At 33.4% G+C, this 24630-nt stretch overlaps 1 protein-coding gene across 2 annotated transcripts in view; it reads right to left on the reverse strand.

The window, feature by feature from the left end:
- Positions 1–24630, reverse strand: part of CSNK2A1 (casein kinase 2 alpha 1) — a 55174-nt gene that overhangs the window by 22753 nt on the left and 7791 nt on the right. The window contains exons 2-3 of one of the 2 annotated variants that reach the window (XM_051979462.1): positions 15495–15638; positions 1358–1563 (exon numbers count right to left, since the gene is read on the reverse strand). In XM_051979462.1, the coding sequence (XP_051835422.1) occupies positions 1358–1458 (101 nt within the window). In that variant the 5' untranslated portion in view covers positions 1459–1563; positions 15495–15638. The remainder of the gene's footprint in view (positions 1–1357; positions 1564–15494; positions 15639–24630) is intronic. The other variant, XM_051979463.1, reaches the window with a different exon arrangement.

Consider the following 24630-nt stretch of genomic DNA (forward strand, 5'->3'; position numbering starts at 1 on the left):
CTAAAAGCCAACTATTTGGCTTTTTGGCCAGCTATTTTACTCAAATAATTAAAAGGAATCCAGATGTACAGAAAGAATTTGAATTACTATGAATGTATATAAATGTGAAAATGATAAAAGATATGAAATAAATGCTTTACAATTTGGACAAGTTTAACTTAGTTCCATTTCTACTCTTCTAATAACATGAAAATGAAGAAATTCATGGAAATTAAATGGCAATATGCCAAAAATTGGAAAGATATGTTTAGTCATTTAAATAGAACTAAATACAAAGTATTCTTTAAATTAAGAGATAGTGCTCAAAGTTGCTGCAGTAGAAATACAAGCATTATCTACAGGCATTATCTAAATAGCTCAGAACCTGAAAGACAGGAGTGGAAATGCTAGATTATCATCCAACATTTACTAACTAATATTGGTTTTGAATCCTTACCATCTGAAGAGATTTACTGCCTTCTTGTAAAATTGCAATAAACTCTTAAAAATATCCTAACTACTTGCAACCTACAGCCAGAGTCAAAGTATCCTTTTACACTTGAAAAGGATATAGAAATCATATAAGAATCGATTCATTTGCCAAGAAAATACAATAGAAAGGAAAAAGCAGTCCTTTTTATATATATATATATATATATATATATATATATATATATATATATATATATATAAATATAAATATATAAATAAAAATATAATTTTGTGCTTACCCTTAGGATATGAATCTGATAAATATGGACAACTTTGGGGAGGGAGGGAGCAATTGGATATTAACAATTAAACAAACTGCCTGAATGACATTGTAACTGCTCAAGTGAACATTTGAGCCAAATTCTAAGGACACATACAGTCATATAGTCTTCTGACAAGCATTTAGGGATTTTACTTTGTATTTCATAAACAAGGGAACAATATTCAGGAGATATACCTGTTCTCTAATCCTAAAAGTACCTTGAATAGGATTTGGAGGTTTCCTTAATATATCTAAGTAACCAGTGTATATCTAAGTATACTAGCCTCAAAACTCATTAGGTTAGTGAAGTTTTTCCACAGAAGTAAAATTTGCTTCACATCTGAGTTATATTTAAGATAAATGCTTAGGATTAGGGTTAGAGTAACAAAAGTTATAGGAAACAAAAGACTAGGATTCACTGATTTTTAAACAGTGAGTCAATGAAACAAAATTATTTCTTCATGACAACAGAATAAATTGAAGAGATATCACAAGCTGTAATACTGGCCTTGACCTTGATGTATTACAGCTTCAGAAATAAATAGCTTTATAAATTTATAGAGAGAAATCCACCAAGAGTCAGGGCCTTTGGGAGATTAAAATGAGGCAAGAAGAAAAAATTACCCCCATTCCACCACATGTGATTCGTAGTCCCAGTACTCTCGGGGTCTGTGTGTGTTAACATCAGTGTAAACTCTGGCCCTGCTTGGCACGGGTCCCGACATGTCAGACAGGTTGGCGGGCAAAGCTGGACTTGATGTTAAAGTTCTGATAGTCAATTCAGAGCCAATTAGGGGTAAGGCCTTGTTTAGACCCCTTGTTTTCTCCAACTGCAGAAACAAAATTAAACAAAGGGTTACTTTAAAAAAAAAAAAAAAAAAGGAAAAGAAAAGAAAGGAGAAAAGGGATGGCTCACAAATACTACTCTTCCCAAGAATACCTCTGGCTCTATGATTTAGAGACAAATTTCTCTTACATGTATCGACCAAGGGACTTATTGTTATATGAAAATTCAAACAATCCTTAAAATGAAACAATTCTTCCCATATTATTAATTTTGCAAAGAAATGTTGGATATATTTATTTCCAGAAAAAAAAGGATTTGGGATCCAATTACTCAATATTTAAACATAACTATTATGATTTATTAGCATACATATAATGCAATAAAATACTCAAGTAGTTATGGTACTTGAGAAAAGTTATGGTAGATCAATAAACACAACAGGAATTTATTTAAGTATCTTAAGAAAAGGAGAAAGTACAGTGAGAACAGATGAGGGAAAAATAATTTGGTGATGGATAAAGAATAAATGAGTAATCCTTGGCTATTAACAAAAAGGGAGAATTCTGGAAAATAAGGTTGAACAGGTAGATGGGAGACATCACTTTCAAAACCACACTAAATAACTTCTGTCTAGTAACAATGAAAACATTTAAGTTTGAGTCCAGTGGAGATATGAACAGTAGGAAGACCAAAATGGAAATATCAGAAGAAGCACCTAGTAGTAAAGACCTAAAATCATACACAACAACTTATTTGATAGCTCTGGAATTTTTTATACCAAGTAGATGCCTTTTCAGAATGGATACTCAAAGCTCAAGTTACTAAGAAAATACCAAAGGATAGATATATTAAATAAAGGTACAATGATCACTGAAGTTACAGTACTTTCTAAATATGTCAAAAATTAAGCCAGCTGGAACAAAAAATTCTGTCCCTAGACAGTTATTAGTTTATATTATTGTTTTGGGCACGTCAAAATAATTGGCAACATTAACAATCACTAATGCCACTTCTGTAATCTAAATAAATGACTCATTCCTTTGTCAACTAGCATTTAAACAGAATTTCAAAATTTACATTAAAATTTTGTTTAGTTTCAGTGTGTGAACTCAAACACTTAAGTAATATTATTTGTACGACTACTCAATGTTTACCATAAACTACTGTCCCTTTTACCTTATTGACATCTTTATATTATACTTTATCTCCCTAACTAGATAATTAACTCTCAAAGGGAAAAGAATCAATTTTAGACATACTGATATATTTCAAAGAAATAATAACAATGTTATTCACACAGTAGATTCTCAATAAATCTTTTAAGTGAATAATATTGCCTAAGAGAATAGTTCTGCAATCTATCTCTCATAGAATCATAGGTCCAGAACTGGACAGAAACTTGTAAGGCACTTCAATCAAATACCTTCTTTTAAAGATGAAGAAACTGAGTTCCCAAATGGCAAATAATTGGCCTAGATAGTGAATGACTAAACCAGGATTTGAACCCAAGTTCAATGAAATTATAAATTGATAAGTGCATTCATCATAAGTTGAAACCATAAGTTGGTAAATGTAATTGTGACCAGGCAGATTAAAAATCAATTCTACAAAAGCTAAATTGGGCTGTAAGATATACTTCAGCCATTTCCTAAAACTTCCTTCCTTTAAAAAACTGTATTGTTTCATATACAAACTTTCTCTTTTTTGTATATGGAATTGTTATAGTCATAATAAAATAAAAATATATTTGAATCACTTATTTGATCAAAGGAGAGATCATAGATATAAGGCTAGAAGAAATGTTTAAATGATGTGCCCAAGATCACAAGCTATTAAGCAGCTGAACTCAAGACTAGAAGAACAAAACCTTTCTGTGGTCTTAAGTACTTTCCTTCCAAAGAGCCTCTGTCTTTAATAAACCAACTACCAAATAATCTAATGAGCCAACAAAGATAAACCAGTGATTGGCTTTTAATTGGCTAAATGGAACAAATACAAACTATCCAATTTACACTGCAGAACTTGAAGATACTGCTACATTATTATTACCATTCCAAATGAAAGAAAAAACTCTTTAACAAACCTTTGAGGATTCACCCTCTCACTCCCCACACCATGAATCCCAAAAGACTCAAAGCCCTGAACATTCATTTATAAGCTCACTTATTGGAAGGAATCCCATCTTCCTCTAGGAACCTTTTTTTCCCAGGTTCCCACCTGCCACTTATGACACTGACTTTGGTGGCTTTAATCTCATAGACCTTGATCAGCTATTGACAAAAGGTTTGTTTTTTTTTTTTAAACTTCAAAACAAGGAAAAACAAACAAACAAACCCAGCTGTCAAACTATTTTCTAACTGAGAAACTTGCAGAATATGTAGAAATGTACAGGAAACAAAACAGAAATGAACATCTATTCCTAGAAACCTTGGCTACCTAGTATACAGTGGGGCTTGACCTAGATCAAAGTTAGCAATATTCCAATTATTAACAATACATGTCTATAGTGTTTCCACATCATTAGTTCATTTGATTATCATCATAATCTTGTGAAGTCCTAAAGACAGGATATTATAAATCTCTTTTATAGAGAGGAAGAAATGGGAGGAAGGGGATAGGGAAAGGGGCTAATAAAACAGAAGTAGAATCAAGATCTCCTGTCTGTTTAGAGCACTGTCCACTTTTTTCTTTTCTCAAGAAAATGAACTCAGGTACATATAAACTTGTTAGTTTTTTTTTTTTTAATAAAGTAAATAGATTCCAGCCATATGAAAAGGTGCTCCGAATCATTATTAATCAGAGAAATGAAAATTAAGACAACTCTGAGACACCACTACACACCTGTCAGATTGGCTAGAATGACATGAAAAGATAATGCACAATGTTGGAGGGGATGTGGGAAAACAGGGACACTGGTATATTGTTGGTGGAATTGTGAATACATCCAGCCATTCTGGAGAGCAATTTGGAACTATACTCAAAAAGTTATCAAACTGTGCATACCCTTTGATCCAGCAGTGTTACTACTGGGCTTATATCCCAAAGAGATTTTAAAGAAGGGAAAAAGATCTGTATGTACAAGAATGTTTGTGGCAGCCCTCTTTGTAGTGGCCAGAAACTAGAAACTGAGTGGATGCCCATCAATTGGAGAATGGCTGAATTATGGTATATGAATATTATGGAATATTATTGTTCTGTAAGAAATGATCAACAGGATTATTTCAGAAAGGCCTGGAGAGACTTACATGAACTGATGCTGAGTGAAATGAGCTGGACCAGGAGATCACTATATACTTCAACAACAATACTATGATGATCAATTCTGATGGACGTGGACATCTCCAGCAATGAGATGAACCAAATCAGTTCCAATAGAGCAATAATAAACTGAACCAGCTATGCCCAGAGAAAGAACTCTGGGAGATGACTATGAACCATTACATAGAATTCCCAATCCCTATGTTTTTGTCCGCCTGCATTTTTAATTTCCTTCACAGGCTAATAGTACACTATTTCAAAATCCGATTCTTTTTGTATAGCAAAATAACTGTTTGGACAGGTATACTTATTTTGTATTTAATTTATACTTTAACATATTTAACATGTTACAGTCAACCTGCCATCTGGGGGAGGAGATGGGGGGAAGGAGGGGAAAAATTGGAACAAAAGGTTTGGCAATTGTCAATGCTGTAAAATTACCCATGCATATAACTTGTAAATAAAAAAAAAATGTTCTGTTTATATTCTTTTTCATTCAGCCTCTTCTAGCACTAAACAGTCAATATATGCAAGAGCAATGAGTTAATGGTTTTCAGCGATGAAAATTATGAGGGATCTTTCTCTGGACAGAAGTACAGTGAAATTATAGGTGAGGTTTTTGACATAGTCAAGATTGTATCTGAATTCTAAATAAGTTTTTAAACAGAAAGACAAGTTGTTAATATGTGCTGTCATTGTAAAAAGTATTTATAAAACTTTAAAAACTATACACTAAAAAGAACATTGCAATATACATAGAATAGAAAGGATTATATGTGAACCTATGTGTCACTTCATAATTGCTTAAAAAAAATTGGATACAATTTATTCTACAAATTACTTTCTGAAGTTCGTTTTGCTTTCCACTCTTGCTTTCCTGTTATTATCCTCCCACTTTAAATCCTGCTCATTCCATCAATTAAACTGTATACATGTTCTCTGTTTCAGGTAGAAATGAAGATCCTCTGATCCTTCTTTCTGGATGAATGCATTACTTCTGATGTGACAGCTCTAGATTTTGTTTACAATATTCCTGGGAGATTTCCTTCTGGAATTTCTTTTAGGAGGTAATTGGTGGATTCTTCCTAACCTTATTTTGTCTTCTCTGTGTGAGAACCTAGCTATTTTAATGTATGATTTTGTTTGGTCCCAGGATTTTTTTTTTTAATTACATTTTTTAGGGAGTCCAATGACTTAAATTATGTCTCCTTGACCTGCATTCTAGGTTGATTGTTTTCTAAGTCAGTTTTAATATCAGACCTTTTATTTCTTCTATATTTCAATTTTTTATTTCCTCATATTTCTTGTTGCTCCATAGAATTCTTCATATCAGTTTGATCTATTCTAGTTCTCAGGAAACTTGTTAACGCGTGAGATTTACCAAGTTCTCTCCTAGATTATATATTCTCCTTCCAATTTTCCTCCAGAGCTTTCATTTCCTTGAAACTACACAAAAAATTCTACCTCTTGTTTGATTTTTCCCCCCTAGGTATTACTAGAACTTGTGGAAAATCCATTTTTTCCCTTTGAGTTTACTCTTAGTTAAGAGTTATTTTCTACTTTGAGGAGGGAGTCTTTTTATTTGTAATCATTTTTTATATAGGTTGGTATCTTAGTTAACTCATCTCATTACCTTTAGAAATGTAGCTTTGTGCTGGGGCCAGGTGATTTAAGAAAGATAATGTAATATAGTGATGTGAATTTCAGTTAGGATGGGTGTTATGTGAGCAAAAAAAGGGGCCAGATTTGAGACATGAAGTAGAAATGGCGAGATCTTCTATCTGATTGGATGTGGAGAGTGAGGAGTTTTAAGATGACACCAATGTTTCAAATCTAGGAGTTTAGAAGGATAGATGTATCCTAAGAGAGTCAAGAAATTTTTACTAGAGTTCAGAGTGAAAGATAATGTAACTCCATCCAGGTTTGCTTATTTTGTTCAACTTGTTATCCCAAATGTAAATGAAAAGTGGGGAATAAGGACTCTCACCTGGTCATTACTCCTGATCTCAAGAGATGAACTTGGGGGGAAAGGGAGTGCGAGAGGAGACATGGGTGAATAATTAGTATTATGCACGTGAAGCTACAGAATGGAATTTTCCTACTGCATAGCAGCAGGTCCTTCCTCAGGTAGTGGTTAAGTTATAATTGCCTATAGGAGTCATTTTTTCTTTTCACATTCCCCAAGAGGAAAGGTTGGGAATTTGCATAGCAGAGGAACAGAATGCAGTGAGAAATGTTGGGTGGTGAATATATAAACAGAGAGAAGTTCCACAATAGCTATCCAAAGCAGGATAGTATGTGACCCATCTAGTTAATGATACATCCCTTGGGGTTTGGTCACAGTCTCTCAGTTGGCCTATTCTTACTTTGAAGCCATTGGCACAGATGATTAGAGTGATAAGACTATTTGCAAGTGATTTAGAAATATTCACACTATAATGGTAACATAATAGAAAGCAATAGAATTGGAGTCAGAAGATCTCAATATGGCTCTCCTGAATGTCACTCTAATTAATAGCAATAATTTCATTTCTAGAAATTTATAAAAGCTGAGGAAAAATATCTGAAATAGAACTGCTGTGTGGATCAGAGGGTACAGTTAAAAATACTTTGTATTTCTGAAATTATTACCATGATTAAATACAGAGTCAGATAATTCTTAGAATACAGGGGGGTCCTAATCTATTCAAATCATATTTTGGAAACCCATCCCATATACTTTAGCCAATGAGTACTGTAAAATTAAGTATTTTGTAATAGTTAAATAGTAGCTTATTATTTTCCAAGTAATTAGTATCTAAGAGGTAAAATGATAGTTTGGAATAATTCCCACTACTTCTGCTTTATCCAATGATAAATTGGCAGGACACTATAACTAATTTCTATGCCTGAAAAGATCAGTATCTTGAGATGCAAAAACAGTAGGTCTAATTCCCTGTTTCTGTCCCAGTAAGTAATTAGGTAGTAATTAGATAAACTAAGTATAAAAAAAAAAAAATCAGCTACTTTCTTTGTTAGTTATATTATATACTTCTAAATTAGTGTTAAGACTGTGACCTGGGAAGAACCTCAAAAATAATCTAATCCAATTACCATATTCTACATAGTGAGGAAACACACTCAGAGAAGTAATCAATCAACATATTATGTTGCGTATTAAGTGTCTAGTGCCTGCCTGGCACCATTTAAGTATTAAAAAATTCTTTTCTCACAAGAAGCTTAAGAGATAGACAGAACAAATATCACCCTGGAAATGGAGCCTCTGAAATTAAGTGATTTGCTCATGATCACCCAGGTTGTATTTGGGGTGGGAGCTAAATCATGGTTTTCAGATTCCAAATTCAGCATTTTTATATACATATACATATACATATACATATACATATACATATACAATACCAGGTTGTATTTCACTTTGGTTCTTTGGTTGTATTTCACTTAATGTCACATAGCTAACAAATGGGAGACCTGGAACCTGAAATCATATTTTTCAAAATTTAGGGTTCTTTCATGCTGTCACAAGTCAGAAAATCCTAAATCCTGATTCTGCCATTTATTGTCTGTGACCCTTGAAACATCTCTTCATTTCTCTGGACTAGATTCCTTCATCTGTAAAGAAGATAATACAACTTATTCCAAGGGTTACTATAGGAAAAGTGAATGTCATTGTGTTGGGTGTTTGTTCTTTCCACAGAGAAAAACTGCTTCATGATCCAAAGACATCTTCTTGCCTTTTATTAGTATCTAATTAGATGAACATAGATAAGTTAAAGAAGTGACTTGCTTATGTTTCCATTTTCTTCATTTATAAAACAGGTATAATACAACTTGTATCATCTACTTCATATTCTTTCTATTTCTCTAATATATATGTTTCCCTTAGACCACAATCTTTAGGTGCTACAGCTGACCCAATTTTGCTAAGACAACATATTGTAATGGGAAAAGCACTAGATGTTATTTCAGTAGGTCTAGAAATACTTAGCACTATGATTGGACAAGGCCACTCAACTTCTCAAAGCCTCATCTGCAAAACAAAAATACAATCTACCTTACTGGGCTGGGTGTAATGAAAGCGTTCTATAAATCTTAAAATGCTTTAGAATTAGTTGTTATTAGTAATTCTGGACATAATATCACAAAGCAGGACCCATGACAATCATTTAGTTAAGCTACCAAACTAAGAAAAACCTCCACAACTCAACTTTAGACTGTTTAACTGTTCATTGTCTCATAATCAAAAGTACATTTCTGGCCAGACAAGAGTTAACACAATAGTGATAAGTTCTGGGATCATTCTTTGTTTTTCCTCATCTTGTTAAAGAGTGATTTGCTCCTTAGCCAAGAGCAGAACCAAAGTTAATTACTATGAAACTCTCCAGATTCTCACGTGTTTGTCTAAATGACTCCTACTGTTTCTGCCTCCATCAAATGGGATTAAATTATGAACTAGTGGATTTAATTCTGTATTGGAAAAAAGGCCACCTGGTTAACTACTTAATAATCAACCATGTTTGCACACTATCAAATATACATCACCATTCAGACCAATTTCAAATAGTTACCCTTCATTAGGCAGTGAGAATTACACCAAGGATTCTAGCACTACAATGCTCAGCGTCTTTAGAAGAATCTATGGAAATAAAATGATGTACAGGAGAACTAAACACAAGAAAGCTAGGAAACAAAGTGGATGGGGTAGGAAGAATCACAGAGGAGCACAGAAATTAAGGAAAACTAAGATCATAGGACTTGGAACTCCAAAGGACTCTGACCTTATGTAAACTAACACTTTGATTTTATACACAAGGAAACTAAAGTTCAGAGACTTTAAATGACTTGCCCAAGGTCACAAAAATAGTCCAAGTACAGAATCGAGACAACTGATGTCCTCTGATTCTAAGTCCACCATTGCTTTATCATGTTAAAATAAGACCACTAGACTATATCAGGAAAAAAAGGCTTTAATTTTGACTCTACAATATACCAATTATAACCATATTCAAATCACTAGCTTCTCTGGCCTCAGATTTTTCATCAGTAAAATCCATATACTTGCTAAACTAATCTTGAAGGGTTTATTATCAAAATGTAACTAGAAAATGCATGTAAATTACCTTGTAACCAGAAAGCTATTATTATTCAAATACAGCAAAATTATTTTAAACTTATTATATTACAAAAAGATTTATGTAATGAAAAGAGTATCAGATTTTTAACCAAATGATCAGTATTTGAACTCTAACTTTTGCACTTACTACCTGTCTAATCTTGACTAAGCTCTCTCTTCCCCTCTCTGGCCCTTACTTTACTCATTTGCAAAATGAGAAAGCTGAAGTAGATGAATTAACCAAACATAAAGCACTTAATATGCCAGATATTATACTAAGCAGTAAGAGACATGAAGACAATGAGATTACATATGGAATGTCATGTGAAGAACACCATGAAAGCCAACATAGCTGAACCATAAAGGATGTAGCATATAATAAACTGGAAATATAAGCTGTAAAAAGGGGACAGGAATAAAGGGAGTTTTCAGAGTTGGGGAAATAGTTCTTTCTTTTATCATTTGCTGTATCTTCCTTAAGATCAAGCCCACCAATTGTAGGTTTCTCACAAGTACAAATCAAGCCTCTCCTCGATCTCCTTTGCTGAATCTTCTTCATATAAGTCATATGCTTTAATTGTAGATACGCAACAGTGATCTGCCCTAGGTCTGATTTTCTTCTATAATAATTCCCTATGAGATCTCATCAGCACCAATGGATTTAGTTATATCTCTATTTATGACTCTCAAATCCATCCTGCCCTAATCTTCTGATGGCCTCTAAATCTTGCATCTCCAACTGTTTTTCAGATATTTTGAACAGGATGTTCGACAGACACTTAAACTCAACATATCCAAAAGTGAACTCATTATCTTTCTCCCTAAACCTGATCTCTCTCTCCCCTTCAACTTCCCTATTAGTATTGAATGTCCACCATGTCATCCTTGATTCAAAACTGCCTTCCCCTCCCCTGAGTCCCTATCTAATCTGCTGTCAAGACCAGTTGAATTCACCTTTGAAATCTCTCAAATATGCCTCCTCTCTTCTGATACTAACACATCCAGATGCAGGTCCTCATCATTTCATTCTTGGACTTCTAAGGCAGTTGATTGGTGGGTCTAATTGCCTCAATTCTCTCCTTACTTCAATCTATCCTCCATTCAGTCCCCAAAGTGATTTCCCTAAAGTATAGGTTTAATATCCTCCAACTCCTCCTCTCCCCACCATTCTAATCTTCTTATAAGATCATACTAATCATCAGCATGAACTCTTTGATCCAGTAGCCTTCTTGCTGATCCACTAACAAGACAATCTCTATCTTGGTCTCAGATATTTTCTCTGGCTGTTCCCCATGCCTGGAATAATCTCTCTCTTCATCTTAGCCTGCTAGTTGCTCTGCTATCTTTCAAGGACCAATTAAATTCTGAACTTCTATAGTAGGCTTTTCACAATTCCTCTTAATCCTCATGCCTTACTACCTTAAATTATTTCCTATTTTTCCTGTATATATAGCTTATCCTGTACACATATGTTTACCTATTTACCCCATTAGATGGAGTTTCTTGAAGTCAGAGGTTGCATTTTGCCTTTTTCTATATATCCCTCTTCCATCTTAACACAGTATCTGATACATAGCAGGTGTTTAATAAATGTTTACTGACTTGAGCTTGTGCCTCTATACTATCTCACTGGAAAATCTTATTAATTTCCATAGATTTAATAATTTTCAGATCTACTTACTTGGCCCTAACCTCTTAATCTCCAATCTCATATGGCTAGTTTACTGGACATCTGGTAGATATTTCAACACAGTCAAAGTAGAATGGTTGTCCTCATCCCCATCCCCATACCCCCAAGCCCTGCCAAATCGTTCCGACTTTCCAATTTCACTATTATTGTCCTGGCTAGCATCACTCTTCTGGTAGCCCAGGCTTACAATCTTATTCATTCTTGACCCTGTATTTGCACTAATCCCACATATCCATTCTGTTGCCAAGTCTGCCTTCACAATATTGTTCTTAGAAATCTCCTTTTTTCCCCACACAGAGTCATCACATCGATGTGGCCCTGATTACCTCATGCCTGGAACACTACAATCACCTTCTGGTTCATCTTCCTGCAATAAGTCCATCCTCATTCCAATTCATTCTCCAATTAGCTGTCAGTGATCTTCCTAAAGTACAGGTCTAACTATGTTTATAATTTTGTCAACTGTAAAATTATGTTAACAATAGCACCTACTTCCCAGGGTTGTTATTAGGATCAAGTGAGATTTCCGTTAAAACCACTCTGGAGAGTGTGTGGTTGTTCAGGATTAAATACAAAATTTGTATTTTTAAAAACCTGTCACACTGGGACCCCTTTCTGGTGTACCCTGCCTGTTTTCTTACTTTATTCCTCAACACTTATGATGGGGACACTGGTTTTTCTGCTACTTCTCTCACATGACACTTCATCTTTTGACTCCACAAAATCACAAAGTCTAAAAATTCTTATTTCACAATAGGGAATGAGCATGAAGAGATTCTAGGGGAACATAATGAGGCTACTATGCCCTTTAAGTCACCTAATGCAAATGATTTTTTTAAAAAATTATTTCCCAATCATAAGGATAGGAACTGGACTTGTAATTTCACTGATGTAGAGAACTTTCAGATGAGAAAACTCTAGCTATATATGAAGGTCAGCACTATTATGTATTGTGAACCTAATCTGGTTAGGAGATTTCTTTTTTTTTTTTTTTTTTTTTTTAAGATCGATAAAAGAGGTTTATTATTAGATAAGCAAAGTTAAAGTATAGGCGAAGGGAGAGATAAGGAGGGCCCTGGACAGAGGGTCCAGTGGACAGAGGGTCCTCACATGGTAGCCATGTTTGGAATCTCTGCTGGTTAGGAGATTTCTAAGAACAATATTGTGAAGGCAGACTTGGCAATAGAATGGATATGTGGGATTAGTGCAAATACAGGGTCAAGAATGAATAAGATTGTAAGCCTGGGCTACCAGAAGAGTGATGCTAGCCAGGACAATAATAGCGAAATTGGAAAGTCGGAACGATTTGGCAGGGGTTGGGGGTATGGGGATGGGGATGAGGACAACCATATTCTACTTTGACTGTGTTGAAATATCTACCAGATATCCAGTAAACTAGCCATATGAGATTGGAGATTAAAATAGAGGTTAGGGCCAAGTAAGTCGATCCCACTGATCGACTACTTTATTTGATCCAATCATTCTGGAGAGCAATTTGGAACTATGGCCACAAAGGGCTACAAAACTGTGCATACCCTTTGATCCAGAAGTGTCATTACTGGATTTGTATCCCAAAAAGATAATAAAAGAGGGGAACGGACCCCACATGTACAAAAATGTTTGTAGCAACTCTTTTTGTAGTGGCAAGGAATTAAAAATTAAGTGGAAGCCCATCAGTTGGGGAATGGCTGAACAACTTATGACATAAGTATTATATGGCATACCATGTATAATGTATAATCTATAATGGAATATTATTGTTGTATAAAAAAGGATGACCAGGCTATTCCAGAAAAGCCTACAAAGACTTATGTAAACTAACATGAGTGAAGTGAGCAGAACTAGGAAAATATTGTACACAGTAACAGCAAGAAGATTATGTATGATGATCAATTATGATAGACTTTGCTCTTTTCAACAATGCAATGATCCAGAATGATTCTAATAGACTTTGGATAGAAAATGCTATCTGTACCCAGAAAGAGAACTATAGAGACTGAATGTGGATTGAAGCATAGTATTTTTCCCTTTTTGTCTGTTTGCTTCCCCCCCCACCCCCCTTTCTTGTGCCTTTTCTCCTTTTGGTTTGATTTTTCTTATATAACATGATAAATATGGATTTTTTTTTGTTAATATAAATCATCTGCCTAGAATTCTAAAATTCTTCACAAACCCTTTTTCCATCTACATTTCTGATCTTAAAGTTATCCCCTTTCTATTCCAATTAAACTAACTTACTAGTCGTTTCCCCAAGAATCTTATCTTCTGCTTAAGGCTCATCTTCATAGATAAGGGGAATTTATCACTACAAGATAAAATCAGATCTTGCATATTTGTAGGGAATCCATAGTGAAGGACCTTTTCCCATGTAGTTCAGCAACTACTCTGCTTCTCCTTCTAATATGTGTGTGTGTATTTTAACAAATATATATTTTCACATTCATGTAATGCTTCATAGTTTTTACAAGATGCTTTCATCTTAACCTTGTGAGGTTACAAATATCACCATTAACATAGTAGATTAGGAAGCTGGATTCTGTGCTAAACCAATCACTTCATTTTATAGAAGAAAATTAAAGTTCAGAAAGGGGAAGTAATTTACTGAAAACCACCCTGGGGCTTAAAACCAGGGCTTCTGATTCTAAATTCAGTTCTACCAAGTCTTTTATTTTTAGTAACTAAAGATCAAATTGTTTGACACAGAAAAAACAATTATAGCAATGTTTTAGCTGGTTAGTTTTCTACTGATGTAAATTTGAGTTCTATCAATGGATTATATAAGTTCCTTCCAACTTTCCCCCTGAAGTTGGTACAATCAGTTATTCTAAAGCTAGTTTGCAGTAGAATTCTAAATAAATTAGCCAAAACAATTTACAAATTGTAACCTTATTATTTATAAATCAAGTTCTAGGTAGAAAGCAAGATTTTTTAAAAACCCATATACAATAAATCAACTGTTCATAAGGAAGACAGAGTTCCATAGTAAAAATATCCTGAGAAAAATATAGTTTCTATAGGCAAACAACGCTGAAAAGTGTTAAAATCAATGTTGTTAAGAACTCTTTGTTATAACCAAACTGTACATTTATATGACAAACAAGGTAAGAATATAATGTATAGTAGCACAGGATTACAATCTTAAAACCTAGATTCGGGAATTGAATTTGGCAATTTGTAGCTATATTTTCTTGGCAATGTAATATGCCCAGGACAATGGATTTAAGAGTTGGGCTCTTCTGTCTCAGCCATAAAAAAAAAAAAAAAAAAAAAAAAAAAAAAAAAAAAAACACTTATTTTCTAGGCCTCAGTTTTCCAAGCTATAAAATTAAAGAATCGAGCTGCATTTAAAAAAAAAAAAAAAGTCCTGTCTAACTTTAAATTCTATGACCTTTAGCTATTTTACTCTGAATCTCAGTTTCTTCATCTATAAAACAAGGAGAATGCTCACATGGGATCTGATGATAAAAGGGCTCTGTAAATTGTGAAATGCTTTTAAAATGTGCAAGTCTATGTTTATCTAACATGTTCACCATAAAAAAGTTTCAAAGAACAAAATTTCAGATTTAAATGTGATATTACTAATAAAAGTCTCCATATACATCAACATTTTATATTATAACAGCACTTTTTGTGGTAGTAAAGAATTGACAACAATGTAGACAGCCTTCAATTAGGGAACTGTCACACATATTATGGTATTATGTTCTATAAAACAATAAATATTAAAAAGAATACAGAGAAGTACAGAAAGACTTGCATGGCAGAGTAATGTAAGCAGAATCAACAAAATATATACAATGATTACAACATAATGGGAAGAACCACAAAAATCAAATAAATGTTGAAAAATTACAAAGAAGCATGCCCCCCCCAAAAAAAAAGAGATATATAAGAAGACAGTCTCTCCAACTCCTACCCCAGTCCTCTGCAGAGGTGGGAGGTCCACAGGTACAAGGCATATATTTTTCTAACTTTTTCAATGTACTGGTTGGTTTTGCTGATTTTTTTCCTCGATTTTTTTCCCCTTTAAAAAGCATTCTTTGTCATATAGGATGGCTCACTGGAAGGGAAAGGGGGAAGGATAATGAGAGACAGTCTAGTGATAATAATAAGAAAAAAAACACCCCCACCAATAATAATTTTAAAAAATTATAAGAGATCAGGGACACAGAAACCAATATTTTTATGTCTCTGAAACAATGCAAGTTTGACTTTTTTTTTAACATTACTGTTTCTGTATTTAAAGAAAACCTTATTAATTCAATAATTCTAATTCTTAGTTTGAGCATTACCTCTCCTGTATGAAAAAAAGTAGTGGCTAAACAAATTAAGAGTATAAACAGAGTAAGTGGGATATTAAAAAAAAAAATATATATATATATATGTGTGTGTGTGTGTGTGTGTGTGTGTATGTATATATACACACACACACATATATTTCAAATACTTAAGAAGCTAGGATATACAAACAAATGCTATGTTAACTGCCTAACATGTTTATTAAGAGAACAGAACTCAATCTGGTTTAAAATTACTAAAAATGCTTTTTAAAAATTAAACTAGTATTTCAATAGGGCCAGTCATAAAAGCAAAGCGTATACAGCCAAATTAAATATTGTAGAGGTAACACAAAATATTGAATGAAAGCATTACAAAGATAACACCATGAGGATTTTATGAAAGGGTAACATGCAAGATTTGTATAGATGAAGCTTTACACTAGTTGTAATTTGTAGCATGGGGGTACCTATGAGATCATAGACCTACTGAAGGCAAAGCAACCAAAATGCACCCAGTCATTTCAAATTAGTTCTTAGATAGAAGAAATAGAAGAACACTTATGGATGGTTTAAAGGAACTCAAAGTAGAGAAAAAAAGACAATTATAGAGAATGTTTAGTCATTTTAGTGCTGACTCTTTGTGAGCTCATTTGAAGGCTTTTTTTTTTTTTTTTTTTTTGGACAAAGATACTGGAGTGTTTTGCTATTTCCTTCTCCAGATCATTTGATAGAGGAAGAAACAGGGTTAAATGACTTGCTCAGAGTCACACTGCTAGCAAAGTCAGATATGAACTCAACAAGAGGAATCTTCCTGACTCTAGGACTAGTGCTCTATTCTCAATGCCATCGAACTGCCTTATAAAGAGAATACTTGAGTCCATCTCCTGGCTTTGTAAGTAGCTACGTAACTTAATTACTTAAACACTGTTTCCTCATCTGTTAAAATTTGAAGGGAAGAGGCAGAAAGCTAAAATAAAGTTCAGGATTTGAACTCAAAGGTCCTGGCATCAAATCCTGGTTCTAATACTATGCGATTCTAGGCAAGTCATATACTTGCTGAACTTCACTGACATCTCATAAAAAAAATATCCAAACGATCTCTATGATTTGCTCTAGTTCTAAATCTAATATTATTTAATCTGTACTACCTATCTCACAGGTTTTGAGAAGAAAATATTTTCTAAGCCTGTAAAATTCAAACCATTAATTTATTGAGAGATCCTTCCCAGGTTCATAATAATGAGATTTCATATATTTAAGGCTGCATTTTGCTCTATAGTTTTCATTCCTGATTGAAAACTGAGGAAATAAGGCAGAATTTTGCAGCAAACCAAACATGAAACTTTATATACTTTATATATGATTAAGCCTCAAATAAGGGACACGCAGCTAGCATTATCAATGTTGCATACAAAACCATCTCACAATATTGCTTTCCAAGGAGACAACAGGACAATAGGCAGAGAGTGTAAAATACCTTTCATAATCTAGTGCCTCCTTAGAGGCCAAGAGATGGTATAAATGGATAGTCATGACTCTGGAGTTAGGAAGAATTGCTGTGTTCATGTTACACTCATGATAACTAAAAATTATGTGTTTAAAATCAAATTTGCAGATGTAGTTTCTCCATTTGTTAAATTAATCAAGTATCTGTATCACTTAGGTAACTATACTGCTATGGGCCTCAAGGGGAATAACATATGTAAAGTTCTCACCAAACTCTAAAAAAGTGTCTGTCTACCCTTTCTTCCCAATTTAAATATTTCATTTTCCTCTTCAATTAAAGACAATTTTTAACATTTTAACATTCACAAAAATTTTTTTTTGGAATTTCAAATTTTCTTTCTTCTCCACAATGAGGACAGTCAACAATCTGATAAGTTAAACATGTTCAATCATACAAAATCTATTACCCTATAAATCATGTTTTGAAAGAAAACAGAGGCCCAAAGGGAATAAAAAGCCACGGGGAAAAAAATACAGAAAAATTTTTGATGTGCATTTAGACTCCATCAGTTGTTCCTCTCGAGGCACAGCATTTTTCATCATGAGTTCTTTAGGATTGTTGTGGATTACTGTATTGTCAAGAATAGCTAAGTCTATCAACCTACAGTATTATTACTGTGTACAATGTTTCCTGGTTCTGTTGACTTCACTTTGCATCAGTTCAGATTAAGTCTTTCCAGATTTTTTTCTGAAATCAGTCTGCTCATTATTTACAGTAATATTTCATTACAATCATATGCCAAAATTTGTTCAGCCATTCCCCAATTAATGGGCATCCCTTCAAATTCCAATTCGTTGCCAGTTTACAAAAAGCTACTATTTTTTATAAAAGAAGATCCTTTCCTTTTTAAAAAAAAAATCTCTTATGCTGGATCAAAGGGTATACAGAGTTTTATAACCCTTTGAGGACATAAACTACTCATTTTAAGCTTCTTATATTATTCCCTATGTTGAATAAATTTCAATCAATATCATTCATATTTACTATTTTAAGTATCTGCTATATATTCAAAGCCCTTGAAATAAGCAAGGAAGTCAACATTAAGTCCTGTTAAAAATTCTGCCTAAAAGGATTATATAATTCCTGAGCTTAAGTTTTTACTCCCCATTTCCTAATTCTAAAAAGGATAAATTCTTTCCTAATTCTTCTGTACATAAATGACCTCCCATTCCTTAAATGTTACATAGCACTTTGTATTTTTCTTTAGTAAGTGCCATTTACATTGTCTCTTAAAGGTTTACAATATGTTTTATCTATATTCTTGTTTTAGAGAATTTCTGGAAGGAATCCTAGAAATCTAGTTAATCCTCTTCATTATATTGAGGAACCTGAACTCTCTGGAGTAACACATACAAGGTCATACAGGTAAAGCAAGAAAAAGCAGGGAATTCAGGTTTTCTGACTCCAAATTCATGCTCTTTCAACAATAATGCATTGTCTATATATAATAACCCTTTAAAGCAAGACAATGCAAATATTATTATTATTTCTATTTTCTTTTCTTTTCTTTCTTTCTTTTTTTTTTTTTGCTGAGGCAATTGGGGTTAAGTGACTTGCCCAGGGCCACACAGCTAGGAAGTGTAAAGTGTCTGAGGCTATATTGAACTCAGGTCCTCCTGACTTCAGGGCTGGTGCTCTATCCACTACACCAACTAGCTGCCCTATTATTTCTATTTTACAGTTGAAACTGAGATCCAAAAGAGTTTCAGGTAACTTCGTTTAAGGTGAATATGAATGTAAATGGGACTCGAGACCAAATTTTACACTACATTGTCTCATATGATCTCCTTTATAATCAGCATTATATTTATAACTATATAAATCATTTCAGTCATGTCTTAAAAGAATCAGACCCCATCCAGAGTTTTCTTGGCAAAGATAAGAGTGATTTGTTATTTACTTCTCTGGCTCATTTTACAGAAGAGGAACTGAGCAAATAGGGCTCAGAGACTTGCTTAGGATCACAAAACTAGTAAGTGTCTGAGGCCAGATCAGAAAGATAAATCTTACTGACTTCAGGCCCATTTCTGTATTCACGGTGCCACCTAATTGTCCCTGAATACCCTTTAGTAATAGCATGAATGCCATGAGAAAAAAGCTTACTCTTAGCCCTGCCCAAACACAGAGCCCTGTATATACCAGTTATTTAAAAATGACAAACTATGAAAAGATATGATTGACTGCAGCTTTGAGATTATGTTATTTGTTTGCATATTGTCTTCCCCATTAGACATGAACTCTTTGGAAAAAAAAGGAATATCTTTTGCCTTTTTTTGGGGGGGGGGGGGAGAGGTAAGGGGAGGGGGTGTAACTTATCATTTAGCACTGTGTTTGGCCCATAAAAGGTTCTTAATAAATGTTTACTGACTATTCTTAAAGGCTTTTTACTATTCAAAGAGACTTGAAGTTAGATGCTTTTCCCTGTGAGGTTTAGACCAAAAAATAGCTTGGGGGGGGAGGGAGGAAGAGAAGAGGGGAAGGAAACATGGGGAAAAACAAATTTTCAGAAAATAAATTTTGCTGAACCAAAACATAACTGTGCACAACTTTGCACAAGCAAGCAACAGAAATTGCAAACCTGAAAATTGTAAAACTACCCCAATCCAAGCAATGGAAATATAATGATCATCAGCTGATTTAAAGGAAAATTGTAATCTAAAGTATTTTTAAATAAATAAATAAAAATTAAAAACTACCTCTGAATCTCAGTTTAACAAGGTGGAAACAGAGTTAATTCAATAAAAAAAAAAATAAAATTTTAGAATTCTCAAGCTTAACTAAGATTTATTTTTTAATGATAAAAAATTTACTAGACTGTCAACTTCTAGAAATCATGGTCTATTATCTCATTTATGAGAATGCCTAATAAACTGAAAATTAGTAGGCAGGTTTGTTGAATACGAATGTAATCAAACAGTAGAAAAATCATTTGGTAGAAGGGCAGTGGAAAGCAGACACCATGAATGCAGTGTTGGTGAAGCCATGAATTGGTACAACTAATTAATTGTTTTATAACCAATTTGAAATTATGAGAAAAGATGTCCCTATCATTTGACCTAGAGGTTCTACTGTACCTAACTCAGGGAGGTCAATGAAAAAAAAAGAAAGGGTTGCAAAGAGATAAGAATGTTTATAGCAGCAATTCTGTGATAGGAAGGAAATGGAAGATTAAGAAGATGCTCACTCATTGAGGAATAATTAAGTGATGGAGCATAAATCTAACTAAATATTACTGTGTGGCAGGAAATGAATACTGAGAAGTATTGAAAGACAAAAAACTGATGCAAAATGAAGGAGATTTGGCAAAGCAACATAATCTGTAGAACAACAATGTAAATGGAAAAAAAATTGAAAGTGAATGCTTTGACACATATACACAGAGTTATTGCTTTGAATTTATAACCACCAAAGAAAATTATGAGATAGTATCTATTTCTTTGTAGAGATGGAGCCTCATGAGTAAGAAGCTAACACCAAACTTTTTCCAATATAGATCAATTTCAAAGAACTTAAAAAAAATTATTATAAGGGATGACTTTCTTGTTTCTTGAAGGGAATGAGGGAAAAACAGGATATTTATGTGACATGCAAGTGATTATTTTGATATTATTAAATTTGCCTTTAAAAAGAAAGAGGAATGAACTCAATCCCTAATGTGGCTAAAGATCAGTAATTTTCCACTCAATCATATGCTATTAAGATATTAACGTACCAAAGCCCCTAGAACTACCCCCTGTATTTCCCTGAATCAAAAAGAATACCCAGAGAACAACTTAAAATGAACCCATTCAAATTACTTCATAAACTATGTTGCTATTTGATTGCACTCTTATGGAACAATCAGAAGTGATAAGGGAATGAAATGGAATAATTTGTTAACTTAAGCAATTGAAAATTTTTCTTCTCATGATCAAGTATGTATATGACTGATAAGTGTTCTGAGGAATAAAAAGGCAGGGGAAGAAAGAAAATATTTTCTGCACTTTAATTACATCCCCAGTATGAGATACAGATTTGTTGAATGTTAAATGTCAACTTCACACAGACTTCTCAAAGATAATCAATGACACTTATAAAAAAAAAAATCTTTTTTCTTTCTTTTCTAGCAAAGTCTGTCAAAAATGTTTGTTTTTTTTTAATTTTGGGGGTGGGGTGCTATTTCATTAGTTCTATAATTTTTGTATTGTTGGTACCTATCTAGAATAATTTCTTAAGCTTTTATTAAATATCAAATGTATGTAGAACATTGTGCCTATTATTAAAAAGACAAAGACAGGAACAATTTTATGGAGTTTTAGTGGATAAGCACAGATAAAACTAGTACACAAATTTATATGTTAAATTCCAACAGTTGCAAAATAAAATTTTGTGAAGGGTCCGAGTGAGATTAGATCAAAGGGAGTTTCATGGAGGAGGAGACAACTAGACAGAGTTTTAGAGGAGGTGTAGAAATTAACAGGTGAATAAAGGGGGAGGAGAAGCATTTCAGGAATAAGATAACAGTCAAACAAAAGTAGTGGTGGGAGAGCCCACAGGATGCTTGGAGATCAAGCATTAGAATAGACAAGTTTAAGCAATATGAAATAGGGTTGGAAAAGGAAGGTGATACTAGATTGTGGAAAGCATTAAACATTGAGTAAAAAAAGTAGGAACTTTCATCAGAAGGCAATAAAGAGATAAATATTTTTAGCCACTGCAAAAAGATATTCTCATCTTAAACGATTATTTGCTTAATAGTTACATGGGAAGATATGTGTGCAGCAGCAAAAATCTGCCACAGACCACATTTGAAGTTTGATGATTGGTTAAGAGGGAAACTGAGAATGTAATTCAGATAAAGGAACTATGTCCTGAATATGCCTGGCTATCCAAATTCCAAATGGGGGAGACAGAAGTTGAGAGATCTGGGGAAAAGGCCACCTGAGCTAATTTGGAACAGGCTATTTTTAAGATTGTGTATGAGGTGGTGATGCAAATCATGATTAAATGGAATCTAGGAAATGCCAGTTAGGATTGTTTAGGAACCTAGCCAACAACACCTAGTATGATTGAATAGGTCTTTCACATGCTATTCTAATTACCAGTAATTTCAAATACCAATTGATCTGTCAAATCCAATGTCACAGAAGGAAAAAAAGCATACCTGAGATCTGGCATGTTTGGAAGGAGGAAAAGAGAATTCAGGAACAAGAGCTAATGATAATTAATGTACCCAGATAAAAGAATAATTATCATCATTTAGGGATTCATGGGTTATGATAAAACTAAGGCAATACACTGAGCACTGCTCAACCAAGCTAGAAATGGTGATTTGCAAAAAGAGCACACCAAAAGAAATACTAAGTCAAGAAAAAAGTTCCCCAAAGTTCATTCAACACTACCAAGATTTAAGGGCCTTGGATGGCAATCCTCACTACTAGTACTTACTATAGGAGCTTTGAGATTCACTCTAATCACGACTCAATCCCTTTTTACAGCCATGTTCAACCACTTCTGTACCAACTACCTCCTTTGATATTAGTGGATCTCTGAATTATGGATCTAAAGGGTAATTTTGGAGTCATAACAACATTACAACTGTTTTAACATGTTTTCTCCCTAAGTTTCTCTTAAAACTGATGGTCCTTTAAGGAATATTACAATGTTTCTAACATTGGCCAATGTTAGTATCTAAATAAGCATAACTTGTAGGGCCTAACAGCACCGCATAGTGAAATCCTTGTAATTTGTTGAAGGAATTATTTCCCGCCTACTCTTTTTCAGGTACGTGATCATTACACATCATTACATTAACTTTTAAGCTCAGTATAGACATATCACTACTAAGTTATAGTTTCTTCTGCGGGGCATCAATTTGTAGGCAACAGTTACAAAAAATTAATATCGAAGGATAACTTAGTAAAAATGAAAATGTATTAAGGACCTACAAGTCTTTTATTTGAAACATCTCTTCAACTTCAAATGCTTTTTCCTTATTGCAGCATATTTACTATAGGAATCTTTATCCATAATATTTTCACCTCCTAATTTAATACAGTAACAACTGCATAAGGGATAGCCTGTGATATATTAAAAAATACATTATTACATAAGAGTCAGACCTGAGTTCTTGTCAGAGCTCTAGAGTTGAAACCATGGATAAATGCTTTTATTAGGAATCAATACATTCTCTTCCAGCTCTAAAAGTTTTATGATTAAGACAAAAGGAAAAGTCAGGAAGAGTGAAGAACAAGCCTAAATTGTTACTAACTCCTATTTGTCAACTACTGAATGTTTATTTAATATTCTACCCTCAAATCTAATTATTTTGGGTTTCTTTATGAATGAATAGGTCAAAAAAATTAAAAAGTCAATTAGATAAAAACCAATAATTCTGCCCATTCTCTCCATTATTTGACTCAGTTCTGGAAATGCTACCAACAAAAATGTAAGAAAGAAATTAAGACATAAAATAGGAAAAGAGGAGATAAAACTTGCTGAAGATATGATGGCTTGCTTGGAATAAAATTCTAGGAAATCAGCAAAGATACTACTTGAGACAACAGCTTCAGCAAAGTTGAAAATGACAAAATCCTCAAAAATCAAGATCATTTCTATATAATAACAAAACACAAAAAGCAATAATACAAAGAGAAATCCCATTCCAAGTAATTTATAAAAAGCAAAAACTATCTGAGGCTCAAGCTACAAAAGCACACAAAACATATCAATTCGATTACAAAGTGTTCCTTAAAAAAATAAACAACTTTTAAATAACTGGAGGAATATTCAATGCTCATGGCTAGGCAGTGCCAACATAATAAAAATGACAATACTACCCAAACTGATTTAAAATTTTAATTTATGCCAATAAAATTATGAAGGGAATGCTTATTAACAATAACAAAATTTAACTGCAAAAACAAAAGATCTAGAATATCAAGGGAAATGTGATGAAAGACAGGACAAAAGAGCAACAGAAGATCCAAATCTCAAACTATTATACAGCAGAAGTCTTCAAAACCATCTGGTATCGCTTAAAAAAACAAACAATATTTAGCAATATTTTTTATGACAGTAAAGAATTAGAAACAAAGTTAATGCCCATCAATTGGGAAATGGCTAAACAAACTGATATATGAATGGAATATTACAGGACTGTAAGAAATGATATGTGATGAAAACTGAAAACTATGGAAAGATTAAAGACATTATTAATCAAAGCAGGATGAAGTAATCAGAGCCAAAAAAACAATATACACAGTAACAACAATGTAAACAGAACT

This window comes from Antechinus flavipes, chromosome 2 (assembly GCF_016432865.1).
Source record: "Antechinus flavipes isolate AdamAnt ecotype Samford, QLD, Australia chromosome 2, AdamAnt_v2, whole genome shotgun sequence".
Lineage (NCBI taxonomy): Eukaryota > Metazoa > Chordata > Mammalia > Dasyuromorphia > Dasyuridae > Antechinus > Antechinus flavipes.